The sequence below is a fragment of the Clarias gariepinus genome, chromosome 3 (genome assembly GCF_024256425.1).
Source record: "Clarias gariepinus isolate MV-2021 ecotype Netherlands chromosome 3, CGAR_prim_01v2, whole genome shotgun sequence".
In the NCBI taxonomy this organism is placed as follows: Eukaryota; Metazoa; Chordata; class Actinopteri; order Siluriformes; family Clariidae; genus Clarias; species Clarias gariepinus.
Genome location: NC_071102.1, coordinates 14038325 through 14059945, shown reverse-complemented (window position 1 = coordinate 14059945; position 21621 = coordinate 14038325). Strand labels below are relative to the sequence as shown.

At 36.5% G+C, this 21621-nt stretch overlaps 1 protein-coding gene across 3 annotated transcripts in view; it reads right to left on the bottom strand.

Moving 5' to 3' along the window:
- cep89 (centrosomal protein 89) overlaps nucleotides 1-20492 on the bottom strand; it is a 94106-nt gene extending 73614 nt beyond the window's left edge. For 2 of the 3 annotated variants that reach the window (XM_053491288.1, XM_053491289.1), the window contains exons 1-10: nucleotides 20283-20492; nucleotides 18244-18350; nucleotides 15934-16089; nucleotides 14326-14533; nucleotides 12333-12408; nucleotides 12117-12148; nucleotides 9793-9850; nucleotides 5750-5857; nucleotides 2749-2946; nucleotides 1241-1383 (exon numbers count right to left, since the gene is read on the bottom strand). In XM_053491288.1, coding sequence (XP_053347263.1) covers nucleotides 1241-1383; nucleotides 2749-2946; nucleotides 5750-5857; nucleotides 9793-9850; nucleotides 12117-12148; nucleotides 12333-12408; nucleotides 14326-14533; nucleotides 15934-16089; nucleotides 18244-18350; nucleotides 20283-20330 — 1134 coding nt within the window. In that variant the 5' untranslated portion in view covers nucleotides 20331-20492. The remainder of the gene's footprint in view (nucleotides 1-1240; nucleotides 1384-2748; nucleotides 2947-5749; nucleotides 5858-9792; nucleotides 9851-12116; nucleotides 12149-12332; nucleotides 12409-14325; nucleotides 14534-15933; nucleotides 16090-18243; nucleotides 18351-20282) is intronic. The other variant, XM_053491291.1, reaches the window with a different exon arrangement.
- Nucleotides 20493-21621: the final 1129 nt, after the last annotated feature.

Below are 21621 nucleotides of genomic sequence, written 5' to 3'. Positions count from 1 at the left end.
AAGGGGCCCAAACCAAGTACTGAGTACATATGCATGTACATCTACAAACTTAAATAATTCTTTTGATTGTGTAAAGCTGCTTTGCGGCAATGACAATTGCTAAAAGCGCTATACAAATGAAATTGAATTGAATCGAATATGCATACCTAAATTTTTCAGAGGTCCCATAGGTTCTATGTATAATCCTTGTTTTATCGATTGCATGTAATATTCTAATGTTCTGAGATTGTGAATTTGGGGTTTTCATAAACTGTATGCCATAATTATCTCAATTATGACGAATCACAGCTTGAACTATCTTGCTTTGCATGTAATTAATCTATCTTATGTATTAGTTTCACCTTTTAAGATGCATTATTGAAATAAATTAACTTTTGCCGGATATTCTAATTTTTCGAATTTTACTTGTAAGTTTATTTAATGTCATGACTGAGATGTTCCGATTATAATAACCATTGAGTGTATACAGTATATAACATTTCTGCTACAAATTACAGTATAGGGTAAGGATAAACTCTTTCCCTCATTTAAAAAATATATTACACAAAACTTATTCTTTTTACGAATAATATGAAAAAGTCAATTAACTTATCTATATAATGCCACAATTTTATGTCTATTTGTAAGGTTAAATGGTAACTGTTTAAAATCATTTTAAATCTATATACATACAGTACATATATGTAAGGGGGAAAAAATCCCACAAATATTATTTGCATTTAAGACCTAAATATACTAAAAACTAAATATTTTAAAATAATGCACATGTAATATAATAAAATATATTTGTGCATGTATGTCTACAGCTATGTTACAGTATGTGTTTTCCCCCTTACGGCATAGTCTGCAGTACGCATAAAATTGCTGGTGGATGGATTTAATAAGTAAGAGTATTCGCTGCTCTCCAGCATTTTTTGGGTGATATTTCCCCTTATCAGCATGTCCCAGTGTACACCAGCTCAATTGTGGGCAGCTAAAACTAGCCTCTGATTAACAAGCACACAAGTGGCACCTTATTATCCAGTGACTCTGTAAGGTTTTTAGAACAGATTTTACTAGATAAACCACATTCAAATAATTCCAGAATGTTAGACTATAAAACTTAAAAAAAATAATAATAATTAACTGATATGAAAAATTTAATTCATATAAACTAAAAGTTGTTGTTCTGTAATACAATAGCAACACATTGTGCAATAATCATAGTTATTTTATCATACTGTTTTACTTGATGTTGTACCTCATCTCTGGTGAGTGGTCTAAATCGGGCTTGATATCGGCTCAGCTCCACATTTAGCCGATGCACTGTCATCTTCAATCCGTCGTTTTCATCCACCAGCTCCTGCGCCTGCTGCCTCAAACTCAGCAATTCAGGGCTCTCGCCTAAAAAGATGTGCACAAAAAAATCCAACTTATTTTCGAAAGGTGTATTTGTGTTTTATTTGGTTAAAGAAATGTACAAAAACAACAACACATAAAAATATAAAACACTTGTCTTATTTAAACAGCAATTTCCAAACAATAATGACCATCCAGAAGATATATTATCCACCATTTGAAAAGTATATATACAACCATGGCCTGAAAGGTTGTCATGCGAGAAATACTTTTAATTTTTTTTATCTAAAAAAAGTATTTAATTTTTTAAAAATCACATTGCTATTATTTACATATATATAGTGAGTGTGAATTTAACTGCGATATTAACTAGTAAATGTACTAGCAACTAGTAAAATTTTGTATTCAAAACTGATGTAAGCTGACAGCAAATAAGGGCACAAAAGATCTCATTAAGTAGATGTTTGCCAGTATGTATTTCACCTTAAAATTATTTAAATAAATCAACAAATACTTAAGTCATTAACAAACTTTACATAAATTCAAGACTATTTGTAGATCACCTGTAAAAAATAAAAAAAAATCAGTCTTTTGAAGGCACATCATCTCAACTGTGAAGCATGGTGGTGGTAGCATAATGTTGTGGTGGTGTTTAATGGAAAATAGACTGGCACACTTTGGAAAATCATGAGGCATCACAAAGCAGGAGGGTTACCCAGAAATACTACAGTAAAGCAAAACCTCAGCCTTCACATCGGCCTTGACTGGGTCTTTCAGCAGCATTATGATCCTAAGCATACCCCTGAAGTTGGGACGAAAAGCCGACTTAAAGAGAACAGAGTGCATAAAATGCAACTGGAGCAATGATGACAAAGCCTTCGCTCCCCATGTGCAAGTAAGTTAAGCCCACCCATGACCCTGTCGCCAGGTCACTAGTTTCCTGTCCATGGATTACCTCTGGTATGTCCTTATTACTGCAGACTGGGAAAATTTAACAAGACTTGTAGTTCAGTCCTCTAGCCATTACATTTTGGCCCTTGTTAAAGTCAGTCAAATCCTTATGCTTGCTAATTTTTTCTGCTTCCACATATCAACTTCAGGAAAAATTGGTTCATTTGCTGCCATACTGTATATATCCCACCTATATTGCAAATGTAGGTACTGTAAATTGTAATGGCTAGACAACTGGGTCAGAGGAACTCCCAGACTGCAATGGTCAGGACAACCAGGCTTGCTGGTTCCAAAAGTAAGGGAGACCTACTCAATATTAGGAGACTGGCCATAATCCTATGGCTGATCAGTGTAAAAGCCAACACTACCAAATACTAACAAAATGTATGTAAAAGTTTCTGAATCAGCTGTATAGTCAGGCGTCTGTGCATGGGCCTGTGTACGTACAGTACTACTTACCAGTGGAGTGTCTTCTCTCTCTGGATGAGTGTAATTGTTGCTGTTGTATCTGCTGGATCTGCTGGTCCTTTTCTGAGCATGTCCTCTCCAGCGCATCTTTCTGTGCAGTCAGAGTGTGATTTCGTTCCCGAAGCTCTCTCAGCTCTTTCAACAACTCCTGCTGAAACTCTGCCGCATACTGATATGACTCATTCATCTCTGCATAACATAAAGCAACACAGCACAGCATGGATGTGGGCATCTCATGAAGGGCATTGTAAAACTCCAACCCATTAGGAGTAAATTCATGTTATCTCTTCATTCGAATGAACAGGAAACACAAGGCTGTATTGTTTTTCAGGGGGGTGGATTTTGAGTGTGAAATAAAGCTAAGAACCCAGACAGATTTGCTTTGGTTCCCTACAGACATAATGATTTTGGATGAATGTTTTATGGCTTTAAGCTATTGAGAGTATAAAACCAGAAAATGACATTTCCCAGCATAACACAACATATTATTACAGAGTGAAGCAAACTACAAACTATTGTAGCCTTTTATGTTTTACTTTGCGACTTTGTTTCAGAATGGTCAAATTATTGTCTTGCATCAAGAAAAGAAAACAAGTATGGAGATTGCTAAAACTACTTACTAAAACAATTAATCAGTAGATAACAACCTTAGGAATGCAAGCTCAGTTATAGTATTTAAATTCGGAATAAATCATAAGTGTTTAACTCTGTCTATTGTTTGGACTTAACAATAAAATATCCTGTTTTGGTACTTTAGGATTTTTAAGCTAAAGTGAAATATACAGTACACTGATAAATCAATTACCAGGTCTTAATCTTAATACGCTGGCACCTGACAAGGGTAGAATATACAGTATACACCGAGCAATGGAACAGTCAGTTCTCAATGTTTATGTGTTATACTGTATCTACTACAATGCATGTTATAATATTAAATATTTGGTTAAGATTTGAAAAAAATGTTTGTATAGTATTTAGTAACAACATTTTTTTTTTTTAATCTAGCATTCATATACTTTTAATAAAAATTTAATCGTTTTTCTTTGATTGTCCTCATAAGTGTTTTCCTTAAGAAAACACAGCGGTTTAGTCCCAACCCTTGAGTTTGCATCTTGATTTTGCATTTCACTACCAAACATAGATGTGACTTCTACTGTTATTGTTGTTTTTTATGAGTTGACATTTAAACTTAAGCATTTAAGTGATTTCTCATCAAACTCATAGGATGTTTTTCCAACCCTATATTTCTTCCTCAAAGATGATGGTTCACCACTATCCTTCAAGGTTTTAATAATGTGTTTTATTGTTTTTAACCCAACTTTAGCAATTTTAGTTCCTTAGTTGTTAAAATAAAAAGCTGCTCACTACATCGGTTTGGGTTAAATAACTTATTGCCAGCTGAAACATTAAAAATTAAGGGCCTCTTTTTGCTTAGATAAATCCAGGAAGCAACTTTTTTTTTTTTTTTTTTGGCAGGCAGTGTATATGGTACAATATATTCATGAACTCATTCTTCAGTTAAATTTATAATAATCAGCTTGTTCTTAAAAGCAAATTTAAAAATACAATATTGTCACTTGTAAACAATAATACATTATAATAATATCATGATATACAACTTTATTATTAGAATATTTTCTACTGAAGATGCCCTATTTAACCCTTAAAATGATATAAAAAGCTTTCTCCTCACTGGTACTTGCCCACAAAAATGCATTGCCTTGACTACTGGTCTTTGTGTTAAGCTGAATGTGAGTACAATAAGTGGCAACAGTGTCTGTTGCTGCTACCAACAGCATGTCAAAAAAGCAACTGTGAGTCGCTCTTTAATGTCTGAGGTGCTCATGAGGTTCACACAATGTGTGATATCAGCTTACCAGAGGAGCTGAACTATTCACAAGCCATACATGTTTCAAGCCAATAGCGAGCTTTCCGAGCATAAATGTCACAACTGCATAATATTAGCATTGATTTGGCTACACACGCATACAATCGGGTCCATAAACATGGAGGGCGTTCAAATCAAACCGGGACTTGTGATGAAATTTTGCCTTGATTGAAGGCGTAAAACCAATTGACATTTACGGAAGAACAGTACGGTAATGATACTCTTAGCTGCAGTAAAACATTGGAATAGTGAAAAATGTTTTAAAGAAGGATGTACATATGTGAATAATAATCACAGCCTGGGAGGCTCGGAGCCCACTGAAGTCGTTCCCAGGAGCATTCAGCGAGTGGAATGCCAGATTCTTGAAAATCGATGGATAACTTGTTGCCAACTTGCAAAAGAGAGGCATTTTTCTATGTACACACAATCATCCACAAACACCACCTGCACATGAAGCAGGTGCTTGGCTAAGATTATATACAGCAATAAAGGTAGATTTTACTCTCATGACTGTATTCTGGTATTCTGCACAGTCAAAATTTTAATGTAGTCTTGAGGAATAGTTCTCCAGCCTTCCTGAACGACTTTTTAGCTCCCGTTTTCAGTCCAGTCCCTGTACCTAAGCAGTTTCTGAGAAACGGTTTGGTTGTTCAGTAACAGAGTGACCTAGGAATTATTCAAGCATAAGAAACATGTAACTTAAGAAATGAACCAATGGAGAAACAGGTGCAGATGATGACGGATGATCAGGCCGGTGATTAGTATACTGCTGATGCTGAATGCAGAGTGGTTGAAATAGACGAGAGGGGAAATGAGGTTGCTGCTGAGGTTGTTACATAAACAACTGATTTCAAATTGTATCTTTAGGCACTTTGCAGCCTGTGTAAGTAATGTTAAAATTGCCAATGTAATATTAGAATGTTTTACATCTTTGGTGGATACTAAGCCCTCCCCTTCTCGTGATATCCTTTCTCTACTACAAGTAAATGTCAGGCCATGAAAACTAAAGCAGGGCAATAACAACGGGTAAAATTTTCTAAAAGTAACAACGCAGATGGGATTTTTTCAGCTAGAGATGTCTGATAACACTGCCCATGTTCTCACCTATTTTCTCTCTCTCAGTCTCTCTTGCTGGACTCTTACTCACTGCTGAGGTCTTTCTCTTCAGAGGGCTGCTGAACTGAGACTGAGTGCACAGTTCTTCATTCACATCTGAAAAGAGAAGCTCTAGAAGTAAAGAGAGTATTACAAATGATGGCATATAAACAGACCAAAATTGTAAATTATTAATGTTTGTAAATACTGAAACACACGTTCCTCTTTTAAAACACATTAGCTTCTGTGTATCTCATATTTTTTTAAAAAACTTTTCAACAGCTTAAGATGTGCACACTATTTGTCTGGGCACCATGGAGGTATAGTGGTAAGTACTGTGGCTTTGCACCTTCAAGGCAGAGAGTTCCTGGCATTTACAAATTGCGCAGTGTGTGAGTAAGTGTAAGTGTCCTGCAATGGATTAGTACTAAAGACCAGTGGGTGTACCCCACCTCGTCCCTCAAATGTCATAGGAGTATTGGGGTTTCAATGACTTTCTGCAATTTTTCTGGGTAAGAAAAATTGTACTCATTGCTTGACCAACACAGATCTAAAAAGGAGAATAACGGATTTATACACGCCAGGAATATTTCTTACAGCTATTTCTAGTTTCTGGGAGGTGAAGCTTCTTTGCCACGGTCTGGAAGAAGACCCACAGTGTCACCCTCAGCTAAGAGCAAATTGGGTTATATGGTCAAGAACAACTAAGGGGTCAAGCCAGTTTTATATCGCCATGGGGTGAAAGACTGCCAACCAAAAAAGAGGCCCCTGCTCCAAAATTTCAAAATCGATACCTTTAAGCTTGGATAATGTTTTCGACACAAACAAAAAAAATCCTTCTGGAGTAAAGGTTTGAAGAGAGATTTCCTTTTAGGTGCAAAGAAAAGCCGAAAAACACTGTACCAACAGTTAAGCAATGATGGTGGTAGCATCATGGGACTGGCGCAGTGGAACGGATGCACAGTACAAAGTGGATGGCATAACCAAGGAGAAGGACTTCCTCAGAATCCTTCTGCACAACCTGCACTCATCAGGTTCATGGTTGAAAAGTCAGGAAACCAAAAGATTTAATCGAACACTACCAATTCTGCCAAGAAGAGTGGTCAAATCTGCCAGAAGCTTGTTGATGGCTACCAAAAGTCCATATAGTTCAATATTGAAATTTAGCTTAACGATTAGTATAATTAAATTTCTAACCACAAAAGTATAAAATATGTGTTTGTGTATGTAATATGTCCAAATCTTATAACATTTTATTTTATAGAATGTAGTGCTAACAGAAAGTGGCAAAGGCCTGTACAATGAATAGCACCTAGTACCATTGTTCGAGAAATAGGTTGATTCTGAGAGCAGACACAATCACTAACAAGCACTTCATGGTGGACCCAGTGAACCAAGATTCATATCCAAAAACGCCATTAGGCAGTTCTTATTTTTGTATAAAAATAATAGACAGATAATGAAGATAATACTCTCCTTTATACCCAGAGGGCATTTTGGTGATATGCTGAAAAAAAGTACAAAATGCCCAAAATAAAAGAAGAAGGTGGTTACATTGAAAAGATACAAGACAGTGCACTGCTGAAAAGCTATTATTCCGTTTCTTTTATTAACAACCGTGATAGCCTCCTTTGTGCACATCTGGCAACATGATAGATGGTAATACAGGTTATGTAAGATACCAGTCCTTCCCACAGCTGTAGGGTTTAACAAGCCTAAGCATGATCATTTCCTTTTTCCCATTAGCCCTTCTAATGGTCTCTAAAAATGGATTCTCAGAGGAAGGGGAGCAGTGCAAGGGAGATTATTACACTGAAATGAAAGGTAATGAGAGGAGGCCATGATGACTCCCACTTTTATCTTCTCTAATTTCTTAGCATTTTCCTCTAAAAATTAACAAAAATGTCGAGGCAATATTTATGTCAGCAAGGCTGCTAGGAGAGTTTTATTGGTCAAGTTGAAAAAAAAAAACAGACACTATTATATAGTATAATGTCACAGACACTGGTGCTCACTTATTTATATTATGCTAAATGGAGAATTTGACATAAAATACAGTGCCTTGCAAAAATATTAACAATCCTTGAACTTTTCCACATTTTTTCATGTTACAATCACAAATGTATGTGAGATTTTATATGATAAATGGTGTAAAAAAATTAACAAATAAAAATATGAAAAGTGAGTGTGGCATGCATTAGTATTCAGCCCCCTATACTCAGATACCACTTACTAAAATCCAGTGGAACCAACTGGTCCTCAGAAGTCACCTAATTAGTTAATACCAGTCCACCTATGTGTGAATTAATCTCAGTACAGGTACTGTAGACCCTGACTTATGAACAGGAATGTTCATACTGTAAGTCTGATTTGTTCTTAAGTCAGACAAAGTAAGTCTCGTACACCTTTGACACAAATATACAATATAAAGCACAACAAACCACTTTACTAAATCAGCTCCATTCCCCCACATTGACATCATGTGAGCAAAACCATTTCACCATGAAATGTTGTCTGTGCACCTTTAAATCGCGAGGAGACGCCATTTTGTCTCAGCGCTGTTTTCCACTGTAATGGACAGTGAACTCTGTTTTGTTCAAGATTATCCGAAATTAGAATTATTGTTAGGGCAGCCATTTTCTACCATTGTGCTTCCGGACTGAATCACTGAAACCGGTGAGGCAGACTTATTTCTCCCGCACCTCCCCACACACACACATACAATATACCAGACATTTTATATACCTACTTACAGACAGAAAATATTGTATATAATTAATTTATGGTTAATATTGGTATCTGGTGCACTGCAGTGTCTATTCTTTGTACAATACACGTCAGCTATGTCCATGATTAAAATAGAAGTAGAATTGTGGTCCGTTCATATCTGCAGAATTTGTCATTTGAATGTTCAGGGACCACCTGTATAAGCTGTTCTGTGAAGATCTCAGAACTTTGTAAAAACATTAATGAACACACAGAAGAACCTGAAGAAGCCCAAGCAACACACCAGACAGGTCAGGTTACTAAACCTAACTACTACAGAACAGATCTATTACCTAGCACATGTACTGCTACCAGTTTTACAAATTAGCAACCCATATAAAAAATTTCCTAAGACTTCATTTAAAATATTTACCCATTTTTACAGCATTAGCCTCCTTCTCAATCCTTAATCATTAGAATATTTCCAATTACTGTCTATGTCTTAACTGTCTTGCATGTGTACACATTAAATTTCATATTATTTATGAAAGGCTTATGCCTAGGTTCTACATAAAAACACCATATTTCTCATTTTTTGATTCCTACTCTGTTGTTCTCCTCCTTATATAAATTAAGACTGTTTCATGGTTAAATTGAGCTGGTGTGGACTTGGTAATGGAACAAATTCTTGCCCCTTAATTCCAGTAAAAAACAAACTGGAATGATAAAATATAGAAAAGACATTCTGTACAATGGAAATGTGTACTTGTGAAAGCAGATTGGAGAAGGAACACATGGGTGCACTTGTCAAGTGTCCACACACCTTTGTCCATATAGTGAATAGACAGTTGATGTGTAATGATATACAAAATGTACCATACAGTACTTTTTACAGCGGTGTCTTGATCAAACACATTTTGATACATCAAGTACACTGTAAGTTGTGCCTGCCTATGGTAATAACAGTTTGTAGCATAAACCTTTCATAAACTCCTAGGAACTTTTTCAGGTGTCATATTTATTTTCTGTTCAAACACACATACATATATATATATATATATATATATATATATATATATATATATATATATATATATATATATATATACACACTGTATATATAAAGCACTTCCTGCAAACCCTTGCTAATTGTTGCCTCTTGTGTAAAATATGAGCCCCAGATTATACCGTACTTCTGCGCCTTCTGTCTATGAACCCTACTTTCCTTCCTCTACACCTGTGTTTTGATTTATCCCTTGGATTTGGGAACTGTTGTTGCTTTCGCTGCATTTGACCTGTACTAGATATGGAAGATATGGAAAGAATAAATTGTTAAGTTTTAGTACCTGGAGATGTCATGCTTCTATGTGATGGAGACTTTGTCCGTAGTGCCAAAGGGGGCTTCTGTAGAAAAAGAAAATATAATAATAATGTGCAATGTCTCACGATTGTGAATAAACATGTCCACATGTTACAAATGTTCTAAGGTGGTAATGCATTAGATGCATTTTAAATGGAATATTTATAATCTCCTGGATGCTTTGTCATTAAAACTAATTATCCCACATTCATCAAGTCAGATTTTAGAAACAACGGTCATAAAAATGGCTTTTGGTCTCCATTTAAATTAGCCTGCTCTGGGTGGTTAATTGTAAAAGGCAGTGTGTCCAGGCAGCAGCGAACACCACAAGGGGAAGTCTAATGCCACTGGAGCTCTAATAGAAGTCTAATTGGTGAGTCAGAGGGACAGTGAGTGCCTCTTGTTTCAGGCCACCACTCAGTCAGCAAAGATGACATCAATATTAATAACCTACTGTTCCCACTGCTTAGAGCAGAGAAATGACTGACGCATTCTCTATTCCCTTCCTGCTTGTCTCTTCCCCCGTCCCTATTAGGGCTGCACGATTCTTGCTAAAAACGTGAATAAAGATTTTTCTCCATGGGAATTGAGATCACGATTCTGTCACACGATTCTTAATTTTACAGGAAAGAAAATGCCCTCTTCACAGGACTTTTCCAAATTTTAGAACCCTCAAAGTGAATACCTTAAAAGCTGTTGAACATTTAGCCAGTATTGAATTTATTGCTGTCTCTAAACTTTTATTGCTCAATATTAACATACTTCTTATATAATTCTATTCAGATCAAATTCAAATTTTATTTGTCACATACACAGTCATACATAGTATGATATAAAGTGAAATTCTTGTATGACCGTCCATGACTTAAAAAACCAATAAAGAAAATAGAGTATTTAAATAAAGAATATGGAATAAAAAAAGGAAATTGAGTATAGAAAAAAAAATATTTAAATTAGGATTGTAAAATATAAAATAAGAATATAATAAACATAAATATACAGAACCTTTATCTTTAAAATTTACATTTTAAAAATAAAAGTTAAATTCCCAGGTGATGCTGTAACCTCTCGCAGCCGGAGGTCTAGAGAGAGCTGATTGGCCGAGTTCTCAGAGGGGAGGAATAAGAGAGCTACAGAGGTACTTAGTGCTCCCACATTAATCACGGCTCTACAGCCAATCAGGGGTGTCTGTGAGCTCACGCAAGCGGAAGGAGCGGATAGCGCTGTCCTCCGAGTGTGTTACTCCGCCTCCAATGGTACGTGAGTGAGCAGTTCGAAAAAATGAATGCAGTTGGCTGGTATCACGTGGTGTGGAGGAAACATGTGACAGTCTTCGGCCCTTCCGACTGAACAGTAGTAGTAGACTTAATGTGAAAGCCCCATAGTGACGGGGAGGAATTGGATACCACTAAAATCTGAGAAAAAATAAAAAGCTTTTAATCTGTTCTCAAAGTCTCTGTGTAACAGAGTATGACGGAATGTGACTGACATGGTAATCTAGGATTGTTGTCAAGTAAATAAGTAAACACATAAATGCAGTTGATCTGAAGACAGGGAAATACATGCAAGAGAATAGCCGTCATTCAGAATGAGATCAGTGTAGGTATGAATCAAGATCGTGATTAAAATATATTATATTATTATTAATTGTGCAGCTATACACTCTACATAAAAGTGGAGCTAGGACTTGAACCTCCAAGCTTTAAATCAGTAACTCAGAGCGTTAACACACTGTCCTTATCCTTACATGCACTACTTATTCTTCTCCTAAATATGACAGTGGTATACTGTACTGTACATGGTCAGTGGCCACAACACTTTTGAAATGACACTTGATTTGCACGTTACCCTCAGGATAAGTTATTTTTGTGCAACCCTTTCAAACAGTTTGCTGTTATGAAGGCAGTCTTTATTTAAACATTACAACCTCAAGCTGAAATATGAACGTCTGTACTGTAACTGTTGTCCTTCTTTCTGATTTCTTTTAAACTCATATACTCCTGGCAAATTTCCATCTGTTCCAGACTTCTTTTTTTTTGGCCCAGATTGAGCTTATTTTAACTGCTTGTATATTCCCTACTGCCTGCATTGTGTAATAATGGAAGGACAAGGAATTTTACAAGTGGGTAAGCTTATATTGTCCAATGCAACACCATAAATTTGGGAGGCCTATTACAGTTTTAAGGATTCAATTTTATTTCTGCATGTATTTATTGTACTATTGTACATCATTGGGGTATCAATGTTTCTGCCAAAATATTTTTTGTGAAAAAGAAAGAGGATGGATTGTGTTGTGATGACATCTTTTACCTTTATGTTTGTTCCTTCGTCCTCTGTTTCATCTGAAATATATTTATATTATGATATATATTAGAGTTGTTATATTATAGAAATTAATTTTATTTTAAAATATAATATCCATGCTTTAAAATAGATTATTATATTCATTTGTATAAAAATGTTCTAATTAATTCCTGTGCATATTATGAAATATTAAATGAGCAGGTACGTAAACCAAGGGCATACCTTCAGTGTTTAAGGGAGAAACGACTTCAAAGGTCGAGTTGTCAGTGTCATCATCCAGTTTAAAGTGAAAAGATGCCTTGAAAAGAAAAAGAAAGTACTAAATAATTATATATGAAACTAAATATGGACATTAAAACTGAAACACTGGTGTTGGAGGTTTTATGGCTAAATTTGACAAGCCTGGTGGCCAATTTTCATTGATTTTTATTATTGGTGAAATGTGCAGACTGTGAAGGTTTGATTAGCAGAGTAATAGCACAGTTTAGCTTAAAATATTGCAATGCACACAACATGATTGTGACATATCAGAGTTTAAAAGAGGACAAATTGTTGGTGAGTGCCTCGCTGGAGCATCTGTGACCAAGACAGCAAGTCTTTGTGAAGTATCAAACGCCTTAGTATGCAGGGTAATGTCAGCATACCACCAAGAAGGATAAACCACATCCAACAGGAGTGACTGTGGACGCAAGAGGAAGCTGTCTGAAAGGGATGTCCGGGATGTGCTAACCCGGATTGTATCCAAGAAACATAAAACCACAGCTGCCCAACTCACTGCAGAATTAAATGTGCACCTCAACTCTCCCGTTTCCACAAAAACTGTTCATCAGGAGCTCCACAAGGTCAATGTACTGTACATGGCCATGCTATAGCCAAACCTTTGATGACTCGTGCCAATGCCAAATGTCGGTTTCAATGGTGCCAGCGGCGAAAATCTTTGGCTGTAGACAATGTGAAACATGTATTGTTCTCTGACAAGTCCACCTTCACTGCCTTTTCCACATCAGGGAGAGTTATGGTGTGGAGAAGCCCCAAAGAAGCGTACCACCCAGACTGTTGCATGCCCAGAGTAAAGCATGGAGGTGGATCAGTGATGGTTTGGGCTGCAATATCATGGTTATCCCTAGGCCCAATACTTGTGATAGATGGGCGCGTCACTGCCAAAGACTGCTGAACCATTCTGGAGGACCATGTGGACCCAATGGTTCAAACATTGTATTCTAAAGGCAGTGCCATGTATCAGGAAGATAATGCACCAATACACACAGCAGGACTGGTGACAGGGTCATTTGATGAACATGAAAATGAAGTTGAACATCTCCCACGACCTGCACAGTCACCAGATCTAAATATTATTAAGCCACTTTGGGGTGTTTTGGAGAAGCAAGTCAGGACGTTTTCCTCTACCAATATCACGTAGTGACCTGGCAACTATTCTGCAAGAAGAATGGCTTAAAATCCCTCTGGCCACTGTGCAGGACTTGTATCTGTCATTCCCAAGACAAATTAAAACTGTATTGCCCGCAAAAGGAGGTCCTCATATTGTGGTCTAAAACCAGGTTTCAGTAGTCCAATGCCTTAAATTCTCAAATCTCGGTATGCTGAAGAGCACATTTGTATGCACAACACATCAAACCTTAACGCAGATGGGTTAGAGCAGCAGAAGACCACACCGGGCACCACGCTTGTCAGCCACAGTAAGAACAGAAAACTGTGGCTACAATTCACATGGGCTACAATTCACAACGGGCATCAAAACGTTGCCTTAGCTTGATGACATTATTATGGCAATTTGGACTGTAGTCTTTAAGGAATGTTTTCAGCACCGTGTTGAATCTATGCCATTAAAAATTACTCAGTAACACAGACTGCTTTAGCAAACTTGTTGTTACACCTTTTCTTATGCGAACGATTACAGGTAGGACCGAGCATATTCGTTATAGAAAAGTAACTTGGAAGGTATAACAGAACTTTTAAAGGGCCTCTCTAAAACATTAGATCATGGCTATGATTCAGTTAAACACTTACAAAAGATTATTTTTTATTTTTGAAAGCGAACCACAGAACTGACAGTTCACCCAACTGGACATGTTATCACAGATCCAATGGATAAACTGTGCCATCTGCAGGATGCTTATTGGCAATGGTAATCTGTATCCCTTTTTACAAAAGCGAATAAGAAAAACATTTTCCAGCAACAGAAACGTAGCACAACCTTCTTGTGAGGCAGTGGAGCTCTGCTCTGTCTCTCTATAGACTGGTAAACAGGACTTTCTTCTCTCGGCACATCTGCTTCTATCATTCCCTCTGCATCTTCTGCCATATCACCATCCTCATCATCCTCATCATCTTCTTCTTCTTCATCACTAGGTCGTGGAGACGGCAGACGAGGTCGACCTGCCACTGAATCCGGCCATCGATCCCTGAAACAAAAAGGAACTGTGAAGCGATCAACTTATTTGTTGCTTATGTGTTGCTCTGAATTTGGAAAGCTTTATGTATTATATTAAGCTCTACAGTAATCTGATGTAGGGATAATTAGTATAATGTGTATTAGTATAATCTGGTGAATTGAATGTCTATTATACTTAATGGTCCAACTGGCAATAAATGTTTGAGAAAATGTTTCATTCTATCTAGCTTAGGGTGAAAAATGACATTTACAGTATGTATAACAGTATGCAGTTTAAAATGGAGCAAAATTCTAATCTTACATTAGCTACATGCAATGTGCTAAATAAACTGCCCCTTCCTGTGTAACTCAACTGGGACTGAGATATAAGAATTCTAATTAAAAAAAAAATAATAATAATATTGCATCAGGAGATTCATAAAATCATGACTGTTACAGAATCACAATACAAATAAATTTGAATGCTATACTGTAAGTAACGTGATATCATATCGGGTGGCCCCTGGTGATTCCCATCCATAATGTGTTTTAATCTAAAAAATTCTGTAAACGGGTTAAAAGATTATTTAGAAAATTTATTTTGTCGTAATTTTTTGACATTGAGATGGGTTTGTGTGTCCAAAACAACAAACAAAAAAGTCAGGGTAAATAAAACATTTCCTGGTATTTGCCTTTTTGTTTTCCATTTTTTGTATTGGCGCTTGGTGCTTAAACCATTTTTTTTTTGTTTTGCTGCTTTTTTTTTTTTTACTAAACATATATGGGGTTCAGGATTGCACAGTATAGAGTGACATTCTCTTTTAGCACAAAATAGGCAATATGATGAACTAAATTCCTGTTAATTTAACCAACTATACAAACATGAGCAAACAGAAACCGAGCAAAAAAAAAAAAAAATGTTTTTCCAAAATTTGTGACCTTTTCATATTCCAGTAGTGATCAAATTCACCCTTTATGAAAGTTATGATAACTTTTGTTATACCCAAAATATCTGAAAACCCAAATACACAGTTTGAAGTCTGAAGCCTCCCCTTTTTTTTGTCTGTTTGTTGACTGTTTTTTACTCATTGTAAAGTGTCCTTGAGCTCTAGAGAATTTATGTCTTGTAAAATAACAAAGCAGAAAGATCTATGATCATAATGTTTCTTGTCAAGAAACTGAAAAAAAAAGTTTAAAAACAAAGATCATTTCAGTACAGAAAAATTTTTTTTGCATAGTTTGCTTCCCCTGGTAATGACTCCATATGTGGATATCGGAGAGCCATATTTGGATATTTACTAACTAGATCGATGTAATACCCTAGTTTAACCTAGCATACTATTACTGTTATTACAATTTCATTAATGTACAGTTGCTTGGACAATAAACTCAGTCTGGGGGAAAAAAAATGAAACAGTTTGTGGAGTTTACCTGGTATAAAGTGCTGTGCTGGCATAAGGCTCAAAGCCGGTGTGGCTGCTCGCGTGTGAGCACTCGCTTTCAGAATAGGACCTGGTTCGAGGTGGAGGGATGGCAAAGGTTCGTCCTGTTAAGGAGGACGTCAGTATGGCAGCCGCAAGAGCAGACCTAAAATAATGCACGAAAGCGGCAACACTTTATTTTAAATAAACAGTTATTAGTAGTTAATATATTAGTTAATGTATTGAGAGTGCAGTATACAGATAGATGGATGGATGGATGGATGGATGGATGGATGGATGGATGGATAGATAGATAGATAGATATTCTTAATTAAAACATGTTTGGAAACTAAATAAAAATGTAATACATTTAATTAAGAGTCATTTGAGTGCAATGAAAAACAACTACCTTAATGTATTTGTGTGGCAGCCTGGGAAAATACATCCAGCAGGAATTTTTGGTTGTTTAAACATTGTTGTGATGTTAATCTGGCAATGTAATGATCGTTGGGACAACATTTGTATTACGTTTTTTGAGCGTTAGAATTACTTTGTTGGCAAAATGTTGGCTACATGATGATGGAATAATGTTGAACAAATGCCCCTAATACGATATTGTAAAAGAGTGGTCTCGCCTTGGAACTCTCTCATGGATAGGGATGCACCGAAATTTCGGCCGCCGAAAATTTTCAGCCGAAATAGCATTATCGGTTTCGGCCGAAACGTAAGAAAGCGCCGAAAATAAAAGCCGAAATTGTCGCCACGCCTCTCCCATCCTCCCGTCTCGTTCGCGCTGTCATTACGCATCAAACGTCGGCGGTTTGGAAGCACTTCAAAGTTTCAGATGAGGACAGCAAAGTTGCAATAATTTTAATTAATTTGTAGTTTTTTTAATACAAACAAAAAGAAAATATTTTAAACATGTTTTTTAATGAAGCCATTTTCGGTTTCGGTTTCGGTTTTCGGCCAAGTGCATCCAAAAATTTCGGTTTCGTTTTCGGCCCAGAATTTTCATTTCGGTGCATCCCTACTCATGGATGCCATTTTTGCACAGTCTCTTTCTTATTGTTGAATCATGAACACTGATCTTAACTGAGACAAGTGAGGCCTGCAGTTCTTTTGATGTTGTTCTGTGTTCTTTTATGAGCTCCTGTATGAGTCGGCATTGTTCCTCATGGAGGAATGTTGGTAGGATGGCGACTCCTGGGAAGTCCCAAAGGCTTAAAAATGGCTTGGTATCCCAGTCCAGACTAATACATGTCAATTACTTTGTTTTTTATCTGTTCTTAAATTTTTTAGAATTCACTGTGTCAGACTGGTTTTACTTAAGTGATTTCTTGATTCAACAGCTCTGGCAGTAATCTGACCTGGGTGTGGCAAGTGAATTATCTAAACATCACAGTTCATTTATAGTTTAGCAGAGGAAAGTACTTTTTTCTACATAAGGCCAGGTAGGTTTAGACAGCTTTTTTACCCTAATAAAGGAAATAAACATTTAAAAACTGCATTTTGTATTTACTCAAGTTATGTTTGTGTAATATTAAAATTAATTGATGAATCATTTAAGTGTGCAACATTCAAATGTTTTACTGCAGATGAGAGTCTCATCACTGTACTGTGCTTAAAGTCCTCTGCAAATGTCAAATCACAGTTTAACACCTTAGTTCAAAAGATATTTTATCACTGGATTTGACTTCAACGCCCTGCATATATTGTTTTGAAAACCTTGTTTTAAATTAAAATCATCTTGTAAGAGGACATACTGGGATATTATTGGCTGGTATATCTACTTAGGTGATTGTTGGTCCAGTGTAAGTGCCATGTGACCCGTTACCCTAAATAGGAGTGACATTTAAAAACTAAAGGAACATAACATTGTATTCTCGCTCCACTGCAAGACATCAGAAGTTAATATTAGTCACATTATTTGATGGACAGAATATTTTTTTTCTGTTTCCCAGAATTCATTCACAGCGACATCCCAGACCATCACACAAATATTTGATCCACCCAGGGTCTACAAAGACCCAATAAAGACCAGAGAGGGTTGTTACTGTATATAAAGAATTATTCTAAAAAGATAATAAGGTTTGCAGGAATGATTGTTTTATTACAAAATCAGAAATATATGATGATGAAATGCATGTTTAAGCTATGAAGTGTAATTATTTTTTCTAATTATAACACAGAAGCAGAGAAATACAAACAGAGACAAAGAAGATCAATAAGGATGAGAGACAACGAGACTGCAGGATGGACAAGGAACAAGGAGCTGGAAAAAAAAAAAAGTACAACAATTTCATATGAGGAATGTTTGTACCTGGGTCTCTCTGGCGAGGAATTGGGACTACGAGGGGGAGGAGTGCGGGGAACGGCAGGCTTGGGAGCAATGGTGGCAGCAGGGATTAAGCCATGAGCTATGTTCTTCTACAAAAGTCACAGAGAAGCACAACTGCATGTGTGAGGGTGGATTATGAATGACATGAAGCTTGTTTCAACGTTTAAGCAACATTTTCAATCCAACATGTATTTCTAGAAAAGGCTTGCAGCAACCCTGACCAGTACAAAGTGTTTACTAAAGATAAATGAATGAATAAATGAATGAATGAATGCGTGTGGTAATGACTATGAGGAACTGTCTATTAAGACCATCAACCTACAAACTGCTTTCAAATTGAAACTAAATGTTGAAATTACAACATTACAAGAAAAACACAATTATACCTCCTGTTCTGTTACAACTTCTGGATCACCAGCTTTCGGTCTCGCATCGTAAAGCTAATCTAAATTGGTTATGCATGTTTCTCATTTTACTTTTTTCCTATAGTGCTTCTCCATTCCAGTATCATCCCAGTGTTGGACTACTGCAACTTGCTCTCATTAGGTCCGAACTCCTGCCACTAAACCAGATCTTGGATATTTCTGTACCACCCCACTGATGTTTCCTTCCTATAGCTGTCTCTTTAGCTTTATATATAAAACTGATTCTTTCCTACAAAATCTAACATTCCTTTCGGCCATTAACACAACTCTATTTGACCCAACATCCCTCATATATACATACATATATATACAGTGAAGTCAATAAGTATTTGATCACCCTGTGATTTTGCAAGTTCTCCTACTTAGAAATCGTGGACGGGTCTACAATTTTTAGCTTCATTTTTTAAATAGTCCAGTTACACTCTGCTCATTATTCTTAATTAGTAGCACCTGTTTGAGGTCGTTAGCTGTCATTAAGACACCTGCGCACCCCACAATCAGCCAAAGTCTAAGTAGATACATGGGGTATCAATGATGCTAAGAATGGTGAAGAATCAGCCCAGAACTACACGGGAGGAGCTGGTCAATGCCGTGAAGAGAGCTGGGACCATCGTTTCCAAGGCTACCATCAGTAATACACTAAGACGTCATGGTTTAAAATCTCCATTCGCCGTGTTTGGAGAAGGAAGAATGATGAGTATCATCCCAATAATACCATACCTACAGTAAAGCATGGGGCTGGAAGCATCATGCTCTGGGGGTGTTTTTCTGCACAGGGGACAGGACGACTGCACTCTATTAAGGAGAGGATGAACGGTGTATTGTGACATATTGGGCAAAAACCTCGTGGCTGGGTCTTCCAACATGACACTGACCCAAAGCACACAGCCAGGAAAACCAAGGAGTGGCTCCATAAGAAGCATATGGACTATTTAAAAGCAAAATAACTGGTCTTTGAGAGTCAGAAATATGGCTGATAAGCAAGTGATCAAATACTTATTTGACACAGTAATTTACAAATAAATTGTTCAAAAAGCATACAATGTGATTTCCGGATTTTTCTTTTTTGATTCTGTCTCTTACAGTAAAAATGCACCTATGCTGAATGAAACCTCAATGGTTTGGTGTGGCTTGGTTACATAAAAATAGCGCGTTACATAAATTGAGATAAAAATAAAGGTGGTGTAAGTAGTTGTCCTTGTTGCTAAGGGCGACACATTTAGTGTTTATCTTCCACCTGGAATAGAGTGCATTAAAGAGTAATGAACTGGAGCTTAGAGACACAGATTTAAAGCTTTCCTCTAACACACACACACACACACACACACACACTTTCCCAGGTAAAAATACACATATCTGAAGTTTATATCTGCTTTTTGCATGCTGGATGTCCTTTTTTTTTTTTTGTCACTGTATTTTACCATTGATTATAAAGGATAGCTAGCATAGCATGGCTGTATAAATGAGCTAACAACTCCGCAGACTTCAGAAACAACAAAAAAGACACCAATAACACCGCTTAATTAATCATATAATAATTAGCTAGTTAGTTAGATAGTTAGTTAATCTAAAAAGAAAGATTTGTCTGAAACTCACGAATGCCTTTCTCTCGCTTCTTCTGAAAGAGAAGTTGAATTTTGACATGATCCAACTTTGTCCTGGCTGCACTGAGATTTCCTTATAAACGATCACAACCGGAAATGCACATCTGTGCTACAATAAGGCCAAACATTTTACTTTTAGAAAAATCGTTTAGCTAGTTTCGCTTATCAACTTGTTAACGATTTTTTTTTAAACCCGGGTATCCAGACGCTTTACAGACTTGCACATCCATCCAACCGCGAATTCTATTGGCTGAGGAATCTAAAGACAACCAATCACGGTTGAGATTTATTCCTCTTAGCAACCTAGGTGGCGCTCGGACTTTCAAGGAGTGTAACGCTCACTAGTGTCCACTAGGTGGCTCTATACACCACAGTATTTAATGTATGAATGTTGGTCAGAACTCGCTCTTTCTATGATATCTTTACGCTTCATACATTGTAGGACATGAAACCAGTCTCTTAAAGAAAACTTACAGAAAACATGTCTTTCTGTAAGTTTGTCTTCCTGTCTGTCTGTCTTTCTGTATGTGTGTATGTCTTTCTGTCTATCTGTCCTCCTGTATGTATGTCTTTCTGTCTGTATGTCTTTCTGTCTGTCTGTCTGTAAGTGAAATCAAAATGTTGTGTAAAAGCGAAGTTATAAAGAGTTATGCGCCAGATTTAATAATCTACTTATAATAAACTACCAATAAACCACTTGCTCAATTTGAACAAACACCTGCACCAATAGATATTAATTGGAAAAGCTAAACTGAATATTTTTACTGGGATTAGTTCATATTTACACCCTAAAATAACAGTTTAAAAACTTTATCTTTATCTACTTTTATGATTTTTTAAAATTTCTTATCTGAAAAATACTGATCGATACACTCTGATTACTAAACAGATGACGAAAGAAGTATAACTTAGCGTAAACAAGGCGTAAGATACTCAACTAAACAAAATGTGATTTCTTTGTATTAATAAACTAGACAAAGAGTTGCAGACGTGTGCGTGTGCTTCAAACTGAAATAATAATATCACTGATTACATTAAAGCTGATCAGCTTATTTTTAGCTTTAACTTTTAACTATTTCTACAAACTCTTTTCCTGTAAATGACAGATGCTCACACAAGTAAACCCAAGTCTATTTAAAATAAGCTCGTAGCTTTTTGGAAATCGTTTCTCTTATTTCCCCAAAAACGCTCACTCAAACATTACCTATACCTAAATGTTTGTGGACAGCTGACCATCTCACTCCTTTGTATGTCGTCTTTAAACTGTTGGCACAACACTGAAAGCACATAACTCTCCAGAATGTCTTTGTTGCATTAAGGTGTCAAGAGGT